The following is a 21,309-nucleotide window of genomic DNA, read 5'->3' as shown; positions in this document are numbered from 1 at the left end:
CAAGTTTCACCACCACAGAGAGCGACTATGCCATTTTGAAGTCCATCTGACATGAAGTACAATAAACCAAGAGAAGAACAGAAACAAGAGGCTACTGGTCACTAATGATGAAACAACACAAATTCAAAACATGTTAAAGTTCCGTAGCTCTAGCTAGTTTGCTATTTGTTGCCAAGTGATTGATGATGACGTTGGTGACAAGCTTTACCCAGAATGCACCTGGAGAAAATAAGGACGATTAATTTGTATGTCATTAATTTGTGTGTCATAAAGTCAAATATAAGAGTGAAAATAAAGCCAGTCATGTGGCACAACATTTTATTCAATATTTTACACCAACTATGTCACTAAAATCAGTCAGTCTGGTAACATTTTTAGCAACCATGAGTCAACAATGGGGCACCCTACTATATAAGCTATCTAAATCAACACCAGACTGAGTGTTGAGTTAGAAATCAACACTTTACTGAATGTAACACTCACCAACACTCATGTTGTTGAATTAACACTGTATTCTTAACATTCCACACTTGCACTGGAAATCTGGCACTTCTGAATTTGATGTGGACAGAAGAAGGCTGAGCAGAATGTTGCAACTACTTTAATGGTGGAACACTCAGATACTAAAAAGGAGGGCTGATTCAGCAGTTAAGAACTACAAAATATTGTGATATAATACATATGTGAAAATATATATAATTATTTAAGGCAAAGGCTCTAGTAGAGATTAAAATAGTACAGAGTCTATACAGCATCTGATCAAAAACGGGAAGATTCGTTACTTATGATCTAAGAACACGCCCAGTGGTCATCCGGTGTTTTGCGTCACCTAAGTTGATATGTCCTTGGAGATGGGAGTGAGAAGATGATTCAGTTTCTGTATCTGTTACAAATACAAAGGCCTTTGTGTGAAAGTACTGACAATGTAATTTGTGTAAAAGCAAGTATGACTATGTAATGTGTGTAAAAGCATGTGAGTGGACTTGACCTTGATAAGCGTCTCAACAGTACGCTAATGCCCTACGCTGGAACAGACGAGGCATCTCGAAAAAATATGTATATATTTAGGATATGATCTGTATTATCGCAGTAAAACAGACTTCTCTTATAATCTTGAGGATTTACCCGGTGTCGAGGTGATCCACATAATATTAACTACAGAGTTAATATTGTACAACGAGCCAGAAGAAAGTTTTCAAAAGCTTGGAGAATACAGTTATTTAGTTTCAAGTTGGGTCAAGCATTTAGGATCAAAAGAAGCATTAGATGGCTGTGGACTTGAGGAGTGAATTGTGCTATTTTAAGTAATTAGTCTATGACAATGATGCTATCGCTAACAACTCATAGAAATAACCTATGTTATTTCTATGTGCTTGGATCTCCTGGTAAATAATTTATTTAGCTTCTGTAAACCCAAATTCATGCTGGAGTTGTATGTTAATGTTGAGTCGTTGTAGAACGCTGGATTCAGGTCCAATGTAGGTCGATTCGCTCCGATGTACAGAAACCCCATGTTCATGTCTGGCCACGAATATACTTCGTGACCAGACACAAAGTATGTGGGGAAAAAGTCACAGCTCACTGTGACTGTATGGCTGGGTAGGTTATATTTATTTAGCTTTTTTTTAGCATGAAAGTCCAACTGAATAAACATTATATTCAGTGGGACTTGGACATTATATTCTGTCCAGCACTGAATTAGCTACTAACAACGGTAGCACTCTGAGGACATAGGGCATAAAAATAACATATTTTACCTTACATATGAATACTTGTCTTTCTAAGTAACTGTCCAATAAAACATGTGAAAATACAATTTCAACAATGCGATCATCAACTGTTAGAAAGTGGGCACTGCAAACTCTGGTGTTGTTAGTTCCCGCATTTCCTGTTTTTAGCTGTAGGTCAGGGGTGCCCAAAGTTGGTCCTCGAGGGCCGGCATCCTGCGTTTTAGTTCTCTCCACCTGGATCAAATGATGGCTCATTAGAAGACCAGAGGAACTTTGACAAGCTGAAAAGGTTGTTACTACCACCAGGGAGAGAACTAAAATGTGCAGGATGCCGGGCCTCGAGGACCGACTTTGGGCATCCCGCTGTAGATTGTTGATCCACTTTTCTCCTCTTTTCCAGTAAGTTTTTTAAAATTAACTCCCTTATGACCAACTACCTTTGAAACACGAAAATAAAGTTTATCTTTCTCTCTATTAGAATGGCTGGAACAACCGTACAGGACACAGACTTTAGGCATTTTGATGCTGGATCAACAGAAATAAATGGGCTGCATTTACTTCCGCCCTCCATCTGCATTGGATGACGTCATCTGAAAGCCAGTCCCTGCTTAGAACTACAGTAATAGCAGAACTATCAGTTACTACAGAGGAGGGCTGAGCTGGCAGTTAACAACTACAATGACGGTAGAACTCTGAGTTAGTACAGAAGAAGGCTGAGCAGAATGTTATAACTACAGACATGGCGGAATGTTTTGAGCATCATATAACAGGTTTAATCCAACCACTGTTACTCATAGGATTAGTATAGCCCTTTAAAATAAAGCTTACTGAAAATTTCAAAATAAAAGCCTGAATATTCCTCTCACGTTAGCAGTTCTGTGTTTGCAACATTTTTTTTTGCATTTTTTTTGTTGATTGAAGGTTTTAGGTTCTGTTTTCTGTTGCTGCATTTTTTTGGTTTGCATTTCTTTTCTGTTGCAATTGTTTGGGTTTTTTTTTTACATCTGTTGCCAGCTTTTTTTGCTATCTGCTTTGCGTTTGCACCTGTTTGCTGCTTGTTAAGCTGTTTGCTTCTCGTTTGCACCTGTCGGCCACAGTACTTCAGAGGTTTCATAAAGATAAGTGAGCTACCAGCATCATAAAGAAAAAGGAACACAACAAGGTCAAATATACAATTATGGGGTGGTTTAGTACAGATTTAAGTAGTAAAAAATCATCAGAAAAATGTTAAGTGTATGAATGAACAGCTGAAGTGGACAGCGTTCTTATGGCTTCCCAGTTAAACTAAGAAGTGAGCATTAGTCAGAGAAACTACGAAGACACCTGTGGTTGCTCTAGAGGAGATAATTCTGGTCACTCCAGCTTACTTCAGTTACATCTGATTAAAAAACTTTAAACCATAGGAACAGTCAGATGGAAACTTTTAGTATAACTGTAACAATTTATAACTTTTTTTGTACCTTTATACTAATAATTGGTCCATTCCTCTGGAACACAAGAGGAATCTGATGGTATTTTGACACCATCAGATAAAAATGTAAGGTCAGTGTTTCACTATGCTTTATCTTTGACTCATCATGCAATCTTTTTCCATTTTTTTGTATTGCTCCGGCTGATCTCTCAGACCCACATGGTCCATCATTCACCATTGGAAAGGCCATATGGCTGCTGTGGGGTCTGGTTTTCAACAACTCTGTGCCTGTGCAGAACCCCAAAGGCACCACAAGTAAATTCATTGTGTCAGTGTGGGCCTTCTTTGCTGTCATCTTCCTGGCCTCGTACACTGCCAACCTGGCTGCCTTTATGATCCAGGAAGAATTTGTGGACCAAGTCACTGGACTGTCTGACAAAAAGGTGGGTTTACACAAACATAGGTACACACACATATACACACACATGCATAGAGGAAACTAAACACATTCGCAGTCAGGGTTGCTCTTGTAATGGATGCCAGGCCTGCGGCCAGACAAGACTCTCTGGGGAGGGCCCTCAAGCTTCACAGCCCAAACCCACTGGCCGTCCCTGTCACCTCACTATCACTGCCAGCACAGCAGAGTCACAGACACACACACACGCATGCTGCACAGATCAAAGGCAAGAGTGTGCGTAGTTTGCAGAGCTTGGCAGTGTCAGCAGAACCCCAGCCAGTCTTACACTACACTGGATACACAACGATGATGACTGATGAGTCCTCTCTGCTATCTTTCCTTCCTTGTCCGTCTCTACTTGCCACTGTCCTCCATTCCTCTGTCCTCCCTCATTCCCTTTTTTTTCATGTTTCTCCGTCACTACTACTTGAGCTTTCCTTTTCTTATTTTCCTTTCTCTCGTTTCTCTCTTCCTGGTGTCACTCATTGCTTTTATCTTCGCCTCTCCCCTCTGCGCTCTTCCCACACATCAGCATAAGTCTCTTTTAACAAATGCCATATCTTTCTTGCTTTCATTCTTCTTCTCCCCTCAGTTCCAGAAGCCGCACTCCTACTCCCCGCCATTTCGCTTTGGGACGGTTCCCAACGGAAGCACCGAGCGCAACATTCGGAAGAACTACCCAGATATGCACCAGTACATGACTAAGTACCACCAGACTGGTGTTGTGGATGCATTGGTCAGCCTCAAGACAGGGTAATGTAAATTTATCAAGTCAGGTCCTCTCACATTTCAATGCCCTGCATCTGAGAGTATGATTCTCAACCAGCACATGTATTTAAGAATAACCCAAACCCTTGGTGCCCAGCTTTAACTTGTGCCAAAGTACAGAGGTAGCTTTGCTCTGTGTTTCTGTTACTGACGGCAACATGTTTGCAACTGCTCATTATAAACTCCTGCTGCTGTACAAAAAAGGGACGCAGCCAAAACAGACAAACTGTAATTTGCTCTGGAGTTGGCTACCTTTTATTCTCCCTTTGTAACTTCCACTAACAGCAGAGCTGGTTTTTAGTTTTCAGTGTAGGCTTTGATCTTCAGGGTATTAAACATAATTACATCATTTTACTTTTAGATTGCGTATTAATTATTGTATTGATATAGCACAGCATATGAAAAATGTTTGATTCTAACATCTCACATTAAACTTAGTTATACAACATCAAAACTATGTAAAGAAGGTTTTCAGCCGAGTCATATGTAAACAACTTCAGAAGTGAAAATTGTCATGAAAGTCAATCTGGGATCTTGTGTTCAGGTACACAAGAAACATAAGAGCACTATCTTCCCAAAATATACTACGTTGTTTTTTAAGCTAAATTTAATAAATTAATGTACTGTATTATATTTCATTTCCCTAAGAAATATAAGCCCATAGAACAACTATAAATGTGAAGCACCCAAGTAATCGGGCTGGCGCTTTTTACTGAGACCATTTTCAAGCTACAGTTAGATCTGAAGGGTGTGATTTTTACCTAATCAATGAAAAACTTGTATTATTCAATTTTACAACCAACTACAGAAGTACGGGTATATTCCACAAAAGTTTATAATTATCAGTTATATCAATGTTGGCATATAAGAAAACTAGATGGCATTTTGAAACTGTAAATAAAACAAGTGAAACGGAAGTAACAGAGTAGCAGAAGTAAGAAGTACTTTGACCTATAGGTGGGAATTAACAGTCACATAACCCAGTGTTTTTGAGCAAATCCTTTGGAAAATTTGCAATATTTACTTTCCAGTGGCTCAAAAATTGCAGGGATCTGTTGATTTTGCGTAAATTTCTGTGACTGAGGAATCGCAAAAACTTGAAGGGAAGACATTGATATTCATGTTTTTAAAAACATGATATTTTGACCAGAAGATTTTAAAAAGTTTTAGATCCAAAATATTTAGCAAATAAAAAAAGATTGTTTTACCTGATTAGTTTTTTAGAAAATTAGTCATGTTTTCCTTTAAAAATAATTACCTAATATTTATCTCTTTTCCTTAAATGATTATTGTGTTTTTTTCAACGTTTGATTTCATGCTGAATTTGGACTGGTTTTCGTCACAGAAAGCTGGACGCCTTCATTTACGATGCTGCAGTCTTGAACTACATGGCAGGCAGAGACGACGGCTGTAAACTGGTCACCATCGGCAGCGGATACATCTTTGCCACCACAGGTTATGGGATCGCACTTCAGAAGGGATCGTATTGGAAACGTTTAGTCGATCTGGCTATACTTAGCATCATAGGAGACGGTAAGATGCTTAGTGAAGTATTAGTCAGGTTTTTGAGGTTCTGTCGGTCTTTAAAGTGAACAGTCTTTGTCTTTGTCCTTATACAAAAAACAATCTTGTACTCCTCTCCCCTTTAAGAAAGCTACCAGGGTCTCATCTTAACACACCATTTCATCATCATTACTCTAAGAGGTGTGTGTATGTACATGTATGTGCTCACGTATCCTAATATGCTTTTTTTTTTGCATAGGACATATCTAAGATGAAGAAAATGCTGCAATGCTACCTGCTTCCAAAGCAGCTAATCCTGAAGCTGCATTTATATTTATTGACTCTTAATGGCTGTACCCCCAAGAGCAGAAATAAAGAAGACTGGAGATATTAGCTTCTGTAGTGGTGCTAAAACATTTTCCAGTATGCGTGCTAGTGCAAATTAAGGTTTATTTGGTATTTGAACTATTACAATAGGCAAGTTAGAAGTGTTGGAATAGCTCTGATCATCTGTCCTACTAACTTATGTGGTTTCACCAAACATGTGCATGTAGAAGCTTGTATTTTGGAGGGCAGATTTTAGCATGATTAGTTAATAATTAATTATTAGTAAATTAATTATAAATAAAAATACAAGTTTTTTATTTTCTTGCAAAGTTGGTTTCTTTACATTAGGACTGTTAAGAGACATGAAATGAGATGTTTGCTCTATATATAGGTGACTAAAGTGTATGAATAGTAAAAACAGTGCTTCTCTAAAATGATAAAATGAAGAAATCATTCTGTTAGATATTATGGTGTTTTTGGAAATAAAAACTTGACAAAACAAAGCTGAGCTTTGGCAAACTGCAGTAGTTGAACCTGAGACAAAGAGATTTTTTTAAAAGTTTAAAAGTCATTATCCTGATAATATAAACAAACAAATCTTATCGCAACAGCAAGAGTAGCTTATAAAATGAGCATGCTGTCTAAATATGTGCTGTTAAACTGGCACATTAAATATTTTAGTGACGGACTGTCATCAAAATTACGCTATGATAAAAATTAGTATGCTGTTTAAGAGGCCTTACCTTTCTGAGAATAATTAAATCTGAATATACAAATGAATATAAAAACAATCCTTAAAGATTTTGGGGTATTTATCGCTTTTTCTCCCATAGTGTTTTCTGTTTTTATCCTCTTTGCTTTCATTTGATATAGCATCTTTCTACTTGTCCCAAAATCTTTTATCTTTCATCATTCCCATTCATTCATTTTAAGACACTTTGTTTTTCAATTTTTCCAATAGGTGAGATGGAGGAGCTGGAGGCGCAGTGGCTGACCGGGATCTGCCATAATGAAAAGAATGAGGTGATGTCCAGTCAGCTGGATGTGGACAACATGGCAGGAGTCTTCTACATGCTGGCTACAGCCATGGGCCTCTCCATCCTCACCTTCATCTCAGAGCATCTTTTCTACTGGAGGCTGAGATACTGCTTCACCGGTGTCTGCTCTGGCAGGCCGGGTATGCTCTTCACTATCAGCAGGGTGAGAGGAAATCAAACACACACAGTTAACACTTTTCCCACTGCTGGAGACGGTTCCTCAGAATTTACCTTCAAATGTAACAGCATCAGATTTTGTTTTGATTTGCAGTGAACTGGTGGTCACCACCTATGTTCAGGGCTTAAAGAGCTCCGGCCAGGGGCCGGATTTCCGCTTTTGACCAAACGGTCCACCTCAACCAATCTTTATGGTCCGCCTCAACCAAACTGTAGTCTCCGGGCTTAAAGAGCTCCGTCTGGGGGCCAGACTTCCGGCTTTTCAAGCAAAGCGAGCATTGGACCAAACGCCCCGCCCTCAACTAAACTGTAGATGATAGACAAAGATGTCTGCCAATCAGAATCCTAGCTCCCGTGTTCTTGTCCAATGACTGTAAAACGGTTTGTAAAAAAGAAGCACATGCTTTCGGTTCAGCGATTAAATCAAATGCGATATGAAAGAAGATGGAGTTTCTCTCACCCGGTGATGTTTTATTAAGAATTTTGGAAATATGTTTTGGCAGTTCTGTGATCATGTCAAAGCAGCAACTTATATTAAAAAGTGTTTTATTGTCCGTCTGGATGCTGCCCAATTCCATGGAAGGAGAACAGAAAATCGCTCTTATAAACATGTAATTACTAAAATCACGACACCCTCATTTTGTATCCCTCTGAAAAATGAACCTATGTATATAAAGAAATCCCTCCATTGGTGATACCAAGGTAGAGAGTGTTCATTTTATAGCGTTAACACCGATGCTGTAAGTGGTCTGGTATGAAACGGGTGTGATAGAACAACGGTACCACAGCACTTTTAAATTTCAATAATCAAAATACCGAAATTGTTTCTGTTGTTTAAGAAGGTTTATGTCAGTCTGCCTTTTCCCCATCGATACGCTTCCCTAAAGCCCTGCACCTTAGGGGGCTAAAGAAAACAAAAAAAAAAAAACGACGCGCACATTGCGCTAAACTCTGAAACAGGAGAAGTGGGACATAAAACGGAGCGACGAACTAGATGTGAATTATGGCATAAAAACAGAGAATCAGACGCTGAACTGTGAAAAATCAACACATGATGTGAAACACATGACAATTAGGCGGCGCAGCAGGTGATGAGTGAAGATTACTGATGGTGAGCGTCAATAAACAATAAAATAAATGTAGCAACAGGAAAGAAACTAAAGTGGACATAGCAATAAATCAAGAGAGGATAATACTAATCAAAGGAAACTAAATGGAAATGAATGAAGAACAAAATGCAAGAATAAAATAAGAAACTAAAGTAAATACAGAGGAATAAACTGGTATGGCAAGACCTTTCGAGCAATAATTAATACAGAGGACTGTATGGCAAGAATAAACAGACACTATTTCCAGATAAAAGGTAAAATAATATTGTTGAAGTGCCATGGGTTTGTTGAGACCACATCTAGTACTGAGAATAAATATATCTTACAGACCATAACAGTAAAGAACTTATCACTTATTTATGTTTTTAATTAGATTTGATATATTTATTTCTTCAAAATTATTTTCATGTCAGTGTTATTGTCATGAGGCTGATGACTCCATGATACTTTGAATTTGACTCATTAGGATTTGATTAAGAACCAGATTTGTTCTTTGTAATTTCTGTCCAGTAAAACTATTAATCTATAAATCAATAGACAGGTCTATATAAAGATATAATCCATGTTTCTGTCTCATATTTGTATGGCATTAAAAGGATCTGGAACTTTTGTTTTTCCACTGAAAGCTCTGGTTTGCACAATAAATGCCATGTGGGTGAAATTTTATGGTTGATACTCTGATGTCCCATTCTCCTGAAGGCAGCACAGAGCTGCACCACCAGAAACCGACAGGAACACTGAAGAGAAGAAGAGCTATGATTAATGTAGTTACAGTTCTATCCATGTTTTAATGTTGCAGAGCTCAGTTGTTTTGCAAATAGATCAAAGTTTAAACTGGCATGTTGTACATCTTTTATCTGGTCATATGGTGGAATATTTAACAACTAGAAAATGGCACAAAATAAGAATATTTTTTCCACTCTGATTGGCTGCTGTTAGGCCTATCAATTTTAACTTGAATGTTCATTGCATTTTTCGTAGACACCTGTGAAAATAATTTCTATTCACATGGTTTTTTGTTCTCTGAGAAATTATCCATCCATCCATTTTCTGCCGCTTATCCGGGGTCGGGTCATGGGGGCAGCAGCTTCAGAAGGGAGGTCCAGACTTCCCTCTCCCCAGCCACTTCTTCCAGCTCCTCCGGGGGAACCCAAAGGCGTTCCCAGGCCAGCCGAGAGACATAGTCCCTCCAGCGTGTCCTGGGACTTCCCCGAGGCCTATAGGGGGCGGTGAGGGACCTGGATATAGGATGGGGCTGCTGGTCCCAAAAAGGTTGAAAAACACTGATCTAGTTGGTTATGTTGCATGTTCTAAATTACTTGCCAAAACATTGACTGAAAGGACTCTTATTTAATGTTGAGGGATTTTTGCCTGTAAGGCAAACCTTTAGGGCTCAGACATTTTACATTTTGTTTTGAGTTGAAATGTACTGAAGTCTTATTTAAGTTTGAGTGTTTAGCTTGTTAATTGTATTGTTAGAAGCTATTGTTTGCACTATTCAAAAACACTTTTTATTAAACTGTGGCAATAGCAACGGTATAGTTAATTTCTATCATAACTATAAGTTTCAGGCTCAGGATTTTTTTTACTTTAAGCCCTGTATGTTGCTGCTTGAATTTGTGGCTTTAAAAACCCTTTATTTGCCAAACTCTCTCCCTCTGTGTGGTAAAGAGGAGAATTATTTGAGTAGAGTCCAGCTGAGACCAAAATTTATTTGCTACTCCACGGGAAGAATTGCACAGAAGGGAAACAAAGCTACTGAAATTATAATATTAATATCATTAGGTACACAACAGGCAACGGTGGCAACGGCGGTAGGAGTTCACCCTGCAATTGGTCTACTGCTGGTTCGAGTCCCAGTCTGCCTGCCCTCGTCGTTTGCATCTCTGGTCAAGACACTTCTGGTGTTGGTGCAAAATATACAGCCTTGCTTCTGTCAGCCTTCAGCCATCATCAGCGTATGAATGAGCCCTTTGAGATTTCAATTGAAGATATAAAGGGATGAATAAATCAAATTAATCAGACACCCTCAGACGGAGGCTGCTGAAACGCCTTTGAATCCCTGCTGGTAGACGTAACAGATTCAAAACTTAATTTGTCCCAACATCAATCAGATTGTTAAATAAAGTAGGAACATACAGACCAGGCTTCTGATGCTCTGGTCTGATTTGCTGGTTCATTTACTTGCTGGAATGCATGCAGGAATGTGCAATATGTGTTTTTCTATTTTATTGTGGGTGTTGTGTGCTTTGGACACATTATGATTGTTTTTGTCTATTTTTTCCTAAATTGTTTTGTTTATAGACTTTAGTTAAATGACTTTTTCCCTGGTTTTTGATATATTTAGGAGTTTGAATAATTTTTTATTTTTGTAATTAATTTAATTGCGTTTAGTTGTAGCGCTGTTGGTCCGCCTATATATAGGCTGGATTCGACACACGTGTGTGTGTGTAGACCCGTCCCTTTGTCTTGTTTCTGCTCACTCCATCACCACCTGGGATGCATCTTGTTGAGGTGCACGCATGAAACCAGTGGCTGTAGGCTGCAGCTAACGTCTCCAGCCTGCCATGCGATAGTTCTGTTTGTTTGCTTTTTTGTTGTGATTTTGGCCTGGTGGGACCGGTTGTCCTGTTTTTGATTTCTTCTTTTGCAATAGATTCTTTTTTGTCTTTATCATTATGTTTGAACCAGCAAAGAATTTCTATAAAACTTTTTAAATATCTGGGTTTATTTTAGTCCATCAGAACCAGAACCTGAAGGTTCTCCATTAATGAATGTTCCTGCAAATATTAGTGGAGAGTCGACCACAGCTGCTGCTGCTCATGGCCCCTCCCCCCACCCACCCCCACCCCACAATAGTGAGGAACTGGAATAGTCCTCAAATGGAATAGTCACTACCTCGTGTAGAACCAAACCGCACTCAACTGGTTAGAGTGCAACTTGCCAATGGAAAAGTGTCTTTAGTTTTTTTTTCCTGGTTTAACACCCTGTGAGAGGCAGAGGCCTGCTTACAAGCCACTGTTTAGTTCACATCTGTTGAACCAACCATGCAGGATCCTGGCTCTTGAGGACTCACTTTGGACACTGGTGGCCTAAATAAAGGCTTTCAATTGCTGCCATGTGATTGGATGAATTGCTATTTGAGTCAAAAGTGGCAAGTCTATATTTAAAAAGAAAGGGAATAGATGAATTAATGGAACATTTATACCATGGAGAAAGCAATAAAACCTAAAAGAAATGATTTTCTATCTTTTATTTTCTTTCATATTACATTTTTTTACATAGTTTTTACTGACCTGAAAAAATACGTTTTCCTTCTCAAATTCCAGACTTTTACAGGCTGCAGAAACTTTGCAGAAGGCCTGTTTTCTCCATTCTCTCACTCTCTCTCTTTCACACACACACATTCACAAGCAGGTCTACCAAGTTAAAAATGGTTAAATGTATGCAAGTCCCATAAGCTGATGAAACCACAGATGGACTGGTTGAGGCACAGGCATACAAACCTTAATGTACGCACAGAACACAAATGGGCACAGTAAGAGCGACCACTTTTCCATTATTCATATTTGATGCCTCTGTCTCAGGCAGGGCTTTTATTCCAGACGAGCAGCATTTCACACATTAAGAGTCTTACAAAAAACGTGTTCAATGTGTCTCCAAGTGTGTGTCTGTCTCAGCGTGCACATGCTGCTTGAGCTGAGGTGCTGGAGGTTAAGTGACTGTAGGAAGAACATTTCCTTGCACTCAGAGACCCCCCTCCAGTGACATCATCCCCTAGATTTAGTTATCAAGCACCACTGAAAGTAATTCATCTAAAAAAGTGGTGATTATCTCCCTTTGTCATGCTATAAAATATAATGAGGTTAAGGTTTCCAGTAAACCCTCTTAAAAACAAAGTAGGGGTCTCTATTACTTGTCTTTGCAAGGAAATGAATCCTGTGCTTATTTGTACTTTCTTTGGATAAAGTCACTGATTTATGAATCACCTTTACTTTTCAATTATCTCTATCTCAGTCGGCCTCTGTCTCTAATTTCCTCACCTGCCATTTTCTCTTTAATTTCCTGTCCTGTGCTCATCTCAGGGTATATGGAGCTGTATCCACGGCGTTCACATCGACATGAAGAAGAAGGCGCCTGAGCTGGACTTCAGTCCTCAAGCCAACATGCTGCACTTGCTCAAATCTGCCAAGTCCATCGCAATGTCATCACCCAAACGCAACACTGTCCTCCTACAACCCAGCATCCTAGACATGATGTCAGGCAAAGGTACAGTACCACTCTTACATGCAGTGTTTTGCAAACGGAAGTTTTTTTTTTTACATTTTGTCCCATTAAAATCTCAACTTCAGTGCCTTTTTTTATTTAAATGTGATAAAACACAAAGTAGCACATAATAAAAAAAAATGCACTGCATCCAAAACATGTAATATATAATGAAGTGTATGTATTTGAATTCCGTTTCAATAGAGAATTATTCTACATACAACAGTTGCTTATTCTTTTCTTAAAAGCTCCAACTCAGAAAGACTGACTGGAACGCATCTATAAACATCAATTTTCCAGTTTTGCCAAAGATTCTTCTCTTGGACTGATTTTTGGGTGACTCCAACATATGAATATGCATCAGTCTAAACTTTGCAGCTGTGGCCGTGTGGTCATGGTGGTTGTCCTACTCAGCTCCACAGTTCTTTAAACCAAAACTATGCTGTCTTTAAAAACTGCTCTGTCATGGTTTGTAGGTGAAAGTCAGACCCAAAAGCAGAAGAGGCTGATACAGCAAGTTGATGAGTTGTTTAATGGAAAATAATAAAGAAATAATAAAGTAAGAATTTGGAAACAAAACGGGCACCGTGTTACATGTAGGTGACGGGCTGCATCACCTGCACTGGTGAAGGAGGAGGAGAGGCTGTTAAACACTGGGAGGTTGATTGCTGGAACAATGGACTGGGACTAATTACTAACAAGGTGCAGCTGTGAGAAAAGCAAAGAGAGAGAGGGAGCTGCTGGGAAAGACTGATCAAAAGAAAAAGACTGAAACTTTACTTTTCAGAAAGTAAAGTTCATGATAATGAATAAATAAGTAATGATAAATAAGAATAATGATAAATAAGTCTCATGATAACGAATAAACAATAAGGTACAAAAGCAGACACAAAATAACCTGGGATCCTGACATGCACAGTATTTTTTATGCTGTAAATTTGACCTGTCTCCAATCTCACATTTTTCATTGCTATATTTTACATTGTGCAAATTTGCCTGCTTCTGTTTCTCTGTCACTTTACTGGCAGTACACCTGATTTTCCCCACTGAGGGACAATGAACATTATTTGTGTTCTGTTGTAATGTCTTGCTAACAGGTGAATCTCTGCCCTGTTTATGAGTTAGGTTCCATCAACTCTGAACGGTTTCTCCATCCCTCCTGAAAAAAAAAAGCATCTCCACTGTATGATGCTGCCGCCACCTTGTTCCCTTATGGAGATATTTATTTATTTATTTTTTAACCTTTATTTAACCAGACAGATCCCATTCAGATCAACAACTTCCTTTTCAAGGGAGACCTGGCCAAGATAGGCAGCAGAAATGTTAACTACTGTTGCAAAAATTACAGTCAAACAGAAGAAAATAACATTTTAACACTGTTTAAAATTCAAAGCAATCTAAATAAAACCATTTTGTGTCATGGAATTGGCCATGAAGGCCTTATATTTTTTATTAAACAATTGTTTTCAGTTTAGTGTTGTAGTGTGGCAGAATAATGACAGAACTGTAAGAGTTACCATGTAAAGAAATTTCTCCCACCTGGCCCTGTTTTATCAAACTCACAACTTTATTATGAGAGTTTGATTGTTCATGCTTTTAACAGATCTCTGATTTCTGAGGCCGTCACAAAACATTTGGATTTCACAAAAATAATAAATTGCTCTATTGCTCTTGTAACTTAAAAACTTGGTTGTAGGTGAAAGTCAGACCCAAAAGCTGTCACTGATGTGGATTTATCAGTGACAGCAATTTTTCTTATTTTTTTTCTTTTAAAAAAAAAAAAAAACATACATAATTTTCCAATCACTTCCCATATATGGAATACTCTCTTAATAATAATATACTAATAAATTAGTGGCAGCAAGGAGACAAAATGTGAAAAAGCTTACTAATTGGTTTAACAAGTCACCATTTGATGCAAAATAACCTCTATATGTTTTCTCCTATTGTTCATATTTGATATGTTTATTTGAGTGCTTACCTCATCTAATAGATGGTGTTTTCTGCGTGCCGAGGTAATAGATAATGTATCAGCTAACTGGTGAAGCATTCATGCAATCATCCAACTGTTGTCTGCTGTCTGAGGAGCATGTCTTTTTGTCTCCTAGGTAACTCACTCCACAGTCTGCCTCAGAAGGGTCCTGGTCTCTATAGCAACGCTGCGGGTCCACAGGCTTTCCTGTCATTGTCCGGGCGACATAAAAACCATCTTAACAATGCTGCACCATTTCCCGGGCAACAAAAAGCCCCGACTCTCCAGACCAGCCCCAACAAGCCCCAGCTGTCAATCACCGATGATAACGACAAGAACCGCCTGGCCGGGCCTGCTATCACTGCATCAAAGCCACGGGCCTTATGGAAGAAAAGCGTGGAGACGCTGAAGACTCAACCGAGTGTGGTGTCTCCTGGAGGCCCAAGCCCCACCTCAGCCTCAGGGACTGGGCCTCCACAGATGAAGAGCCAGCGCTACCTGCCGGAAGAGCCGCAACACTCAGACATGTCAGAGTGTTCTAGTCGACCTCCATCGCACAAAGATTCTGACTCTATGGCTGCGAGGGGCGGATTTAAACCAATCAATCAGCTGAGGAAGCGGGGCGGCGGTGGAGGTGGAGGTGAAGGAGGAGGAGGCGGTCGAGGATCTAAGATCTATTCCATTGACTCTGACCAGGCCAGCCTCCAATCTGCTCCTCCCTACCAGAGAGACAGCCAGGGGGGAGGTGATGACCACAGTTACCCCCCTGACCTCTTTCCACCTGACAGCACTTACTCACACTCACACCAGTCAGACGCACCAATTATGCAGCTGAGCGCCAGCCTCCTGCACCACAGTCACAGTGCCGAGGCTGACCTGCACTCCCTTAAGGACAAGAAATACAGCACCTACACACACAGCAAGTAAGGGTTCCTGCCAAAAGTAAACTAATAATTATTCACATGGTTGAATTGTCTCCATTTTAATAGTTTTTTCTTCCCCTATCTAGTGTAAAGGACAAATCTGCAGGATCATTTGAAGCTCCTGGTTCTGGCTCGGCCATCCAAGGCGCCAGGCCTGGTCACTGTCGTACCTGCCTGACCAAGCTCAGCGGTTACTCTGGCCTCTACACTGTTCGATCTCCTCAAGCGCGCTGTGACGCCTGTACCCACCTGGGGAATCTGTATGACATCAGTGAAGACCACCTGCACTCACATTACGCCCACACTCACCCACACAGTGGTGACATGTTTACTCACTACCTTCCACAGAGCGAGCTTGGCCTAGTGGGCGAGGGCGACGGGCTTGTAAGCCACTTTGAGCCCACCCCATCTTCGCCGTCTCCTCTGCCCGCTTCCCCATCAGCCCAACACCTCCAGCTGAGTCGGCAGCACTCCTACGAGAATGTGCTTCCAGACGGCATTCCGGAGCGTCAGTCACAGCCTCACCCCCACATGAGAGGACTCAGCCTTCCTGACAGGGACCGGGACAGGGAGCTGACCCTGGATGATGGGGCTTATGCCAACGTCCTCACAATGCGCTCTGACCGCCCATACAGCAGCCGCAGCCCGCCCTCTCCGTCCCCATCCCACCACCACAGCCTGGACATCCCGATGCCTATGCCGCGGCGCTCAAAGAGCCTTCTGCCGGATCGCCCATCACACAATCCCTTCCTGCATTCAGCCCCGGGCACAGCACAACGAGACAACACCTCCCAGGCTGCCGCCCGCATGCCGCAGAAAACTTCCTCCCACGAGCTCTACAAGCAGAGGATGCAGCTGTCCCTCACCCTCGGCAACCACGGCAGCCATCATGTCAACCAGCATGGTGGTCATGTTGACCAACAGGTGTTTTACCCTCTGCAGGACCCTCCTGTGGTGGCCTATATGGTTCCACCCGCTGCCTCACAGCCAATGAGCTATGTGACAGCACCGCGAGCCTCGAGTGCAGGCGGCAATCGGCCTCGGCTGTACCGCCGCATGCCCAGCATCGAGTCTGATGTCTGAGAGTCACAAATAACACAGCTTTACTCTCACCAAACACACAAGCATGCAAGGAGAAGGTGTGCGTGACTGGACCTGGCAGCTCTGGTTCTAAGCACATATGAAGATACACACACACGCAGACACACTCATGGGTGAAAAACTGAGCTCAGCAGCGGACCAAAGGGATTAACAGTGAAACAGAGTAAATACATTTCTTTATGAAAAGCCTCTGTAGGGCAGTAAAGGGGCCACAGGGACACCTGGAGGCAAAGTTGCAAAACGAGTAGTGTGTGTGTGTCGGTGTGCGCACTAGCCGGAAGCTGTGGGCAGCAGGGTACAAACTGACAATACTTCTAACTAGACAGATGGAACTCCTTGTGGAATAAGCAGGACACTGTTTGCAGAATCTAACACCAACAGTGGGATCTGACAAAAAAACAAGAAAATGTTAGGAAGACGAGCAAACCCATCCCATCCTTTCTGAGTTAAAGGGTCACAGACAATCCCCTTTTACCTGAGATTGCACACAGACGTACACATGCATACACATTTCACCCCAACAGTACCCATCCACCCACCCCTTCCTCTCCAGGACTCTCCTGTTGCACTATAATTTCTCCTCCTGTTAACACGTTTGTTGTCTGAGCCTCTAAACTGCACTGCCAGCATGGCTTACAGAGTAGTTCACTACCAAGTAATCCTTGACTTGAATCAAAATTACTATCTATGTAAAAGACTGGAAGGCAGGCGGGAAGGTGTTCGGGAAACCAGTGTTAGAGTGACGCTCCTGCCTGCAGATGTGCAAACACTCGAACACACACACACAAACTAAAAACAGATTCTGCTTCTGTTTTTTACGGGAAAGCTCAAACTTACCGACTGTTTGTTATTGTTGATGTCAGTTAATTGAACATTCCAAAAGGTGGACCAAACTTGGCCACCAAAAGAAAAAAAAGAACCTCTCAGGATGTTGGTGTGTGTTCCTGAGTTTCTAAATCTAACAGACAAAGTGCAGCATCCTTGCTTCCTCTCTTAGCTAGCCTTCAGGTCTTACTGCATGCTTCCTACTGCCCTGTGTTACACTTAAACTCCTTATACAGGGTCATATATGCACAGGCACTCACACCCGCACAAACACAAGGTACATGCACATTATGACATATACGCACATGTGCAGATTCGCAGTAGTCTAGTAGAATAAGGTGGTTGTGTGCGTGTGTGAGTGTGTGTGTGTGAAGCTATGAGATAGCTTCTCTTTGTGCACTTTGTAGATTTTATATCTCTGCCACCCACACAGACGTTTGACCAAAAAACACTTTTGTACGGAATAATATGAATATTCTCAGTCACTTGCTGGATAGAGGTTTTTCTTTTTCCTCATTTCTTTTTAGCAGGTTTTAGGGTACGGTGTAGGGCAGAGCTCTTCCTGAATCAAACGTTTTTAGCATTAGACAAAGGGTTACAGTATCATGCATACAACACACACAGCACAAACACTTTTCTCTTCCTTTGTCTACTTTAATGGAGCTCATCCCTCCTTTGAGTCTTTTTCCGCTTACCTAATCGGATGGTTTCTGTTTATTCTCTCTATTGCTTATTGCTCTTCCCCTGCTCCCTGCCGTAGAGTAGATAAAGTATCAAAAGAGTAAAGTTCAGTCTTGGTGTTAAAAAAAAATAAATTTTTGATGGAGATCACTTAATATCAGTAGTTGTGAGAGATCATCAGAGTCCGCACTATTTCTCATAGGATGCAGTGTCCTTTTCTGATTCCTTCCTATGTAAAACATAAGGACTTGCAGACTTTTTAATGTATTCGTAGTGAACGTTTAGGCAGAGTGCATCTTCAGGTGCAGGTTTTCATCATCAAAATTATCTTTAGAGTAGCTGGTAGAGTATGGTACTGGAGTACTCCTAACCTGGAGTAACGCTGTCCTGCCTTTCATCCCAGAGAGGTACTCGAAGAGACTTGTTTCAGAAACAGCACACATACACACAAGCACACACTCGACAGGCCGGCAATGTGCATATGAGTGTTTTAGAAATCCATAACCTACCAAGCAAGGGCATTGATTTTTCAGCACAAGGATTTTGATAGAAACAAGAATTGATGTCCTATTAGCCGAGTGTCTGTCTCTATTCTCTTTTTTGTTCTTCTACTCTCTCTCTCTCTCTCTCTCTCCCACGAACAGCCACACTCACTTCTAAACAAAACATATGTGACAAATGCGACAGAACGCAGGACAGGTTAATAAAAAAGGAGAAAGGAAAATGCACCTTTGAAAGGTGAGTGCTGCCCCTATTTTGGTAATCTTAATAGGTTTGTTTTGTGAGTTATATACACAATATCAGGTTGCAATATTATACTTCTGTACAGAGATTTTTTTTTGGTTTGTTTTAACTGTTTGCAAATTCTTTCATTTGTTTGATTTAAATGGTATTAAATATTGAACTCATTTGAAATGCAACATGACTTTTTAAATTCTGCTTTGAAAAATGAAAGGCATGTTTTACATTCTTCTGTCATTTTATTCTCCTACTCCTTCCTCTAAAGTGCTACAAGTTGGGACCTGACTGTACAGTCATCACAAATGGTTTAGCACAGTAGTTAACTATGTGGGTCAGCTGACCAGTTTTCCAACTTACCCAGCTGAACTGTATTCGATGACTGCCCAGCTTGCGTGGTTCAAACATCCCCATTCCACCCACTGTGTTCTCTTCCACCACGTGTCTGTTCTTTTCCACCTCTGAGTGTGAGAGTATGCGTGCGTGTGCGTGAGTGTGTGCTTCACTTTGTGAAGCCATTTGTATAAAAGAGAGGATGTGTGTATTAGAGGTTACTTGGGTGTATGTGTCTGTGTTTTTGACATATTCTTTCTTTCATCCTACACACAACATTTGACCTGGCTTTTATTATTCATGCAACACAAATACATAAACACACACGCACGCACACACACACACACACGCACACGCAGCCACACACACACACACACACGCACACACACACACACACGTCTCTATTGTCATGTTAAGAAAGCATGTAGAATAAGTTTTGTACATCCAACACCAGAGACTTTTCTTTTTTTTTTCCAACCCTTTAATTTTGATTATTTTGGGGTTTTGTTTTTGTTGCTGCATGATGTGTTTGTGTTTTCAGTGGTACCTATTTTGCTGCAACATCTGATTTCTCCCTGGGTTTGGACTCTCGGGGCTACATGCAACAACACACACACCTTCCACCCTGACTGACATACTGTACCTTTCAGTTTCCGAGTTCCACACCTTGTATTTTCTGCTTTGATTGTGAGCAGCACAGCACCTGGGCGAGGAATTCTTTGTATGGATTTCAGAACTAACTGAGATCTTAGTTTCAAACTCATTCTTCCTGCTCTGGGTGAAAGGAGTGTGTTGGTGTGTAGTCCTGTGAGTCTCTGCAGTGTATCAAACCTGTGTATAAGTTCAGGGGTTTCAAAGCTACTAGTTGTGTTGTAAATACTACCTTATCACTCAGTACCTCTGTACAATCTGTAAATAAGTAAAGGTTACATTTTTCTACTTGTGTGAGTCTTGTTTATCTATCTAAACTGTCTGTCCATATATTTATCCATATATCTAGCTAAATTGCATCTTTCTTAGCAACCATACCTTCTAATTTGCTTGTTAAATTAAGTTCATTTCAACTTGAAGAAATTTATTTCTTCTTCGTCCTATTTTTTTTTACGTATAATCTTTCCAGCCAGCTTCAAAATTTGTATTTGGCTATCATACCTGCTAGTTATTGTGCTAAAGAGGCTTTTCTTTCAGTGATAATGCAATATATTTTTGCAATTTTGTTTATTAATATGTTTGGTTAATTTAATAGATTTTAATCTATATTTTCAACTTGATACAATATTTTGACTCTTTCTTGCTCAGTTGCTTGCTAAACAATTAAGCTATTTTGTTAGCTATCATGTCTGTTTGTTTTTACTACTTAAATTTTACGTTAGGTCCCAGAATTAACACGGTCACAATTTCCAGGAAGGAGGACTTTCCCAGCATGATCACATGACATCATGGTTTAACCAATGTCTGGTGCTCAGAGCAGCTTCTTTCCCACAGGCCCCTGCACTGGTGGGGGACGTCTGCCTGAATCCTTTTTCTTACTGGTTGAGAATTCCTGGCTTCAAAAGAGTGACTAAATGAGATTCGTGCAATTACAAGCCATGAGAAGTTTCAGTTCATCCACATTCAAACTAATCAAACCAAGCAAAGAACACTGCATGCATAGGAACAGCTTTGTTCCCCGTCTATCAACTGGTAACTGTTTCCCAGCAGAAAATAACCTTCAACCTGGCTTATCGAAGCACCTGCAGAAAGAATGTTAATATTATTCATTCCCCTAGAAGAAAAGCTGTCTGATAACCTGGACTAAGCAGTTCTTCTCCTCTGTCCAGAGAAGACAACCCCGAGCTCAACACACATGCCATGTGTGTTAGTCAGACCAGGACTCTGCCCAGACCAAACTTCCCCAGCCTCTTGCTTGAGTGGTTTGCCACTGTACATTAGCTTTTCCTTTGTTTATTGA

General features: G+C 40.6%; 1 protein-coding gene across 1 annotated transcript in view; it reads left to right on the top strand.

Annotated features, from left to right (window-relative positions):
• grin2ab (glutamate receptor, ionotropic, N-methyl D-aspartate 2A, b) overlaps positions 1-20,297 on the top strand; it is a 169,280-nt gene extending 148,983 nt beyond the window's left edge. Inside the window, exons 14-20 of the mRNA XM_081608990.1 lie at positions 3,355-3,584; positions 4,191-4,351; positions 5,712-5,899; positions 7,158-7,396; positions 12,605-12,788; positions 14,894-15,680; positions 15,767-20,297. Coding sequence (XP_081465116.1) covers positions 3,355-3,584; positions 4,191-4,351; positions 5,712-5,899; positions 7,158-7,396; positions 12,605-12,788; positions 14,894-15,680; positions 15,767-16,763 — 2,786 coding nt within the window. The 3' untranslated portion in view covers positions 16,764-20,297. The remainder of the gene's footprint in view (positions 1-3,354; positions 3,585-4,190; positions 4,352-5,711; positions 5,900-7,157; positions 7,397-12,604; positions 12,789-14,893; positions 15,681-15,766) is intronic.
• Positions 20,298-21,309: the final 1,012 nt, after the last annotated feature.

Source organism: Poecilia reticulata, chromosome 1 (assembly GCF_904066995.2).
Source record: "Poecilia reticulata chromosome 1, P_reticulata-male-v2, whole genome shotgun sequence".
Classification (NCBI taxonomy): Eukaryota; Metazoa; Chordata; class Actinopteri; order Cyprinodontiformes; family Poeciliidae; genus Poecilia; species Poecilia reticulata.
This window is presented reverse-complemented; position numbering and strand designations above follow the sequence as displayed.